Source organism: Micropterus dolomieu, unplaced genomic scaffold, assembly GCF_021292245.1.
Source record: "Micropterus dolomieu isolate WLL.071019.BEF.003 ecotype Adirondacks unplaced genomic scaffold, ASM2129224v1 contig_1705, whole genome shotgun sequence".
In the NCBI taxonomy this organism is placed as follows: domain Eukaryota; kingdom Metazoa; phylum Chordata; class Actinopteri; order Centrarchiformes; family Centrarchidae; genus Micropterus; species Micropterus dolomieu.
Genome location: NW_025730695.1, coordinates 1 through 4805, shown reverse-complemented (window position 1 = coordinate 4805; position 4805 = coordinate 1). Strand labels below are relative to the sequence as shown.

Genomic DNA, 4805 nt, shown 5'->3' with positions numbered 1-4805 from the left:
ATAATCAAACACAGCTGGACTCAAATGAAGGTGTAGAACCATCTCAAGGATGATCAGAAGAAATAGACAGCACCTGAGTTAAATATGAGTGTCACGGCAAAGGGTCTGAATACTTATGACCATGTGATATTTCAGTTTTTCTTTTTTAATAAATTTGCAAAAATTTCTACATTTCTGTTTTTTTCTGTCAAGATGGGGTGCTGAGTGTACATTACTGAGAAATAAAATGAACTTTTTTGATTTTTGGAAAATGGCTGCAATGAAACAAAGAGTGAAAAATTTAAAGGGGTCTGAATACTTTCCGTACCCACTGTATGTACCAAAGCTTACTTCCATGTAGTTGGTCTCACAGGTAACCTCTCTGGGAGACCAGGGGAGAACGGGAGAACAGGCCTTGTTCAAGGAATAGGTGACCAACTTTCCTTCATGTGTTGCAATCAGGTTGAAGTTGAATGTGAACACTTTGTCATCCTGAAAGAACCCATAAATGATATGTTAAAAACATAGCAGGGTATCAGAACTGCAACTCTTAATCGATCTGAAGTGAAGCCACATGCAATGTCAAAGTTATATCACCATTATCAAAACCAGTTTTATATATCATTTGTACACACTTTGTTGCCAGTGTGACAGCTGAAGTAGGAGGCTCGGAGCCCCACGTGGCGTAGAGGGAGAACAGAGCCACTGTAGCCACACTTTGCTGCATACTGCTTAGTGATGGGATACACGCCTGTCTCATCTGAAAAAGAATTATGACATTGCAAATGCAGCTCAGTATTTACTCCAAACCTGTTCTTGGAGAGGAGCGTGTGAGCTGAAAATAGCTCACTAGTGACGAATAATTCAAAGTCAATAGAGTGTGGAGTTTCTAGAGACTACAATGGGTGATTTCATTCATTACATGCTTGACTGAAGTTTCTACTCAGAATTACATTCCTCAGTAACAGGTTGGCCGAAAGACATTTACAGCACGATGAAGTTGTGCAGGACATACCAGCAGCCTCAAAGCGAGGATCCTCCCCAGTGAAGGAGAGATTAACTGTTATCATGAAGTAACGATCAAGACACTCCATGTGAAGGACTCCTGTATGCACATACAAGTTAAGGTCAAAACATGGATATTGTATTGATTATTGTATTTGTCAATGAGCCAATACTTTTATTACCATCAGGAATACCAACACATTTTGCAGCTGACCACACAGACAGGAGTAAGACCACACTGTAAGACAAAGGCATGTGTCTCTTGCATGCAAATATGTCAGCACTGAACACAAACTTAATAGCCTCTAAAACAACTTACCCAAATACAATCCCAGTAGACATAACTACTGTTTTGTTGGTAAATATCTAAAGCTAGCCCAGCTCCTAGCAAACTACACTTACAAACCAACAAACTAAAGTGAACCACTTGCTTAGTATGCTGTCTGCTACACTCTAACCTCATCAGCTGCAACTTATTCACAGGTGGCTTTGATTGCCAGTGAGCTAAAAATGATTGCATCTGGTTGGTTGGTGAAGAAACCGACTTACAAAAGCTGGTGTAGCAGACACCACCACATGGTGCCATTTTAACCAGACTATACCAAGCGTTAGCAGGTGTAGTTTGCTAGCAGCTAGGCTAGCTTTAGACACTGCTAACACATCAGTATCTTCAGTATGGCTTGGTATTGCCTTGGGTAAGGTGCTTTGTGGGTCATTCATGAGCTGTTAGTTGACATTGGTGTACTTATGTGTATATATTTTTGTCTTACAGTGTGACCTTGCTCCTGTCTGTGTGGGCAACTGGAAAATCTGAAAACATTCCTGATGGTAAGAATCAAAATATCTTAAATACATGCCTGTATTCATTAGAACATATATTAAGATATGAACTTTTGTATGTACAGGAGTACTTCAAATGGAGTGCTGTGATCGTTACTTGATGATAGCTGTTGCTCTCCCCTTCTCTGCGACTGACACTCATTTTGAGGCTGTTGGTAAGTTCCTTTCAAACAGGGGGCAAAAACAATAGGACTTTTCTTTTATTTCCAATCTTTTTTTATTACACTGAGGAATCACCAGGCTGATGAGCCATCTGAGCACAAATCTAGTCTACAAACTAGTCAGTCAGTTCTTAAGACCAACCTGTCCTGTTCAACTTCAGCTATATTTCAATCAGGAGAGACTTCATCCGGAGCAAATGAATAATTTATTGACATGTGCACAATGACTATGGAAAATGTGAATCGTCAATTTCACCCCATCTTGACCTCATGGTATTTTAAAGGGGGTTGTAAAACTGTTATTTGGTATAGAAGTCCCCCCTGATGGAGTCTAGCCAGTAGTGGTGGGATGAAGAGAATTATTATCAATGGACTTCTGGTGAACTCAGTCCTGGGGCTGGATATGATGAACTGGAGGCGTATGGGGTTGAAGAGGGTTGCAGAGATCTCACACTGAAATGACAGCTGACGGCAGCAGAGAGAAGAACTGATTCAAAGTTTGACAGCAACTAAATGGCTGGCTGATTTTGCCGAACTCTAACTGTTTAGTTAAGAGTTAACACCCATAGTCAGCTGATTAGAGAAGCGGGAAGAGCGAGGGAGTATGTGAGTGAAGCATAAAGAGTCTTTCTGGTTTAACTTTAAAACTGAGCTTCATTTTAATACATCATTGACAAATTAAACTTAAGTATTTCAGTAAATAAGTGCAAGTACAGTGTTGGAGCAAACAAAACCAATGCACTTTGTCTTTCAGATGAGACAGGTGTGTACCCCATCACTAAGCAGTATGCAGCAAAGTGTGGCTACACCATCCGTGTTCTCCCTCTACTGGCCCGCATGCAGTTCCGAGCTGCTTACTTCAGCTGTCACGCAGAAAATGAAGTATGTACAAATGACGTATAAAACTGGTTTTCATAACTTGTCAACCTAAACTATGAGATTGGCTGTGGCTTCCCTTCAGGAGCAAAACTCTAGATCGCTCAGGAGTTGCAATATCTTTTTATGGGTTCTTTCAGGATGACAAAGTGTTCACATTCAACTTCAACCTGATTACCACACATCAAGCAAAGAAGCTCACCTATGCCTTGAACAAGACCTGCTCTCCTGCTCTCCCCTGGTCTCCCAGAGAGGTTACCTGTGAGACCAACTACATGGAAGTAAGCTTAATTTCATCCAACATGGAAGCAAGCTTAATTTCATAACTAACATTTCACAAATGCTTGCTAAACTTGATTTCTCTGTAGGTGTCTGTGAGGAGTGACGTGGCCTGTCAAACTGGGATAAAGAGACACGACTGGGATGCTGTTGCCAAAACTGTGTGTTTGACATCGCCTTCTGGAAAATGTGTGGAATTTGTCACCTGCAGCTAGACTACCATAGCATACAATCAGATAAGCATATACAGTACACAACCTGTGTGTGGTGTGTGTTTTGTTTTTTTTTGTCTTTCCAGGCCTATGCCTCGGCCACCTCAGATTGGCAGGTGATGTTCCAGAGGGTAGAGCAAGAGCTGGTGCCCATGAGCTTTGTTAAAGCTTACAAGCAGGGTTATGCGTTTGACTTGACAGATGGAAGGCTGGTATTTCGTACACCGTATGGACAACCTGACTCCCTCAGCACTGAGGTAAACTGCAGACTGTAATGCATCTAGTCCATGGTATTTGAAATTCTTAAATCCTTTTTTTAATCTTACGTTAAACCAATACCTTCAATGCCGACTTGTGAAGCATTAAGTCCAAAGCCGGTTTGCATTTTGAGTGTCTCTCCAGGTGAACGGTGTTCCAGTAGAGGTGGTCCGTGCAACTCTGTTCTCCAGACAAAGATGGATCATCCTCATAGTCGACCTGGTGGCTGCTTGCTCCATGGGTCAGTACAACAATCTCTACTTTGCTGTGGTTAGCATTTAACTAAAAGGTTTACAGTTCAAGATGCAATATTCATCTTTTTACAGATGAAGGATCATATGACGACCACGGCTACATGGTGTGGGAGACTCCTGATGCACTTTACCCAGGTCTTCACAGCACAAAACTCAACATTGGACTCAATGGTGAACTGATGGAGCAGCTTGTTGCAGAGGAGAGAGGCTACAATTTGAAGAAGCGCAACACCACACTGCAGATCAGCATCCCCTATAATGCAAAAGGAGGATACAGGAAGGTCAGAAGGCACTGATGTAACAAGTTGGAAATGACCGTTTTGAATCAATCTGCAGCATTTAAGCTCAAATCAGGAGTATAATTCTTCATGACGCGGTCACAAAATGTGGATGTGACATCTGATCTAGCACACTTATTTAATATTGCTAGTCAAACTATTAAATTAATACAGTCAAATTGTATTTTCAGAGCTTTGTGTCTGGCAACCTTTACGAGTTTTATGTCTTTGATTTGTACTTGGAGCAAATCTCAGTGGATGAGGATCAAGTAGAGACCAGACTTCGCTTTCAAGGGACACTGGCCACTCCTGTGCTGCCACACCCTGTTTTCACTGCAAACCGTAAGTCTTAGGACAAGACATTGGCCAAGTTGCTGCAACCATAATCTGAATGGCTTCTCGTTTCAGGAACGGTTCTTGAGGAGCGCACCTTCACGATCTACCTCGGCGACGTCCCTGAAGACGTTGAGTTGGCAGATGTTAATTTGAATGGACAAGAACCTACAGTTCCCTTTACAAATGAGAGCAGCCGCGCCATCACAAATGTTGTTTATCCCAACAACACTCATGGCTACACCCTGAAGGTGCCTTTTGATGACCCTGATGTCATACAGCAGGTAAAGATCTTTCTGAAGTAGGCTGGCTTTTGGCTTTTGCTCCTTG

At 41.9% G+C, this 4805-nt stretch overlaps 1 protein-coding gene across 1 annotated transcript; it reads left to right on the top strand.

Annotated features, from left to right (window-relative positions):
• Positions 1-1525: 1525 nt before the first annotated feature.
• Positions 1526-4782, top strand: LOC123964322. Its single transcript, XM_046041365.1, has 11 exons — positions 1526-1679; positions 1757-1812; positions 1890-1979; positions 2740-2867; positions 3002-3142; positions 3230-3301; positions 3439-3609; positions 3755-3851; positions 3937-4145; positions 4334-4484; positions 4551-4782. The coding sequence occupies exons 1-11, from the start codon at positions 1660-1662 to the stop codon at positions 4778-4780; spliced, it is 1365 nt and encodes a 454-aa protein (XP_045897321.1). The 5' UTR covers positions 1526-1659; the 3' UTR covers positions 4781-4782.
• Positions 4783-4805: the final 23 nt, after the last annotated feature.

Bases quoted from the DNA above. Each gene is read 5' to 3' on its own strand.
- LOC123964322 (XM_046041365.1), top strand. From the start codon at position 1,660: ATGGCTTGGTATTGCCTTGG. The intron at 3,143-3,229 runs GTAAGCTTAATT...ATTTCTCTGTAG, and splicing joins GTGAGACCAACTACATGGAA to GTGTCTGTGAGGAGTGACGT. The intron at 3,852-3,936 runs GTCAGTACAACA...ATCTTTTTACAG, and splicing joins GGTGGCTGCTTGCTCCATGG to ATGAAGGATCATATGACGAC.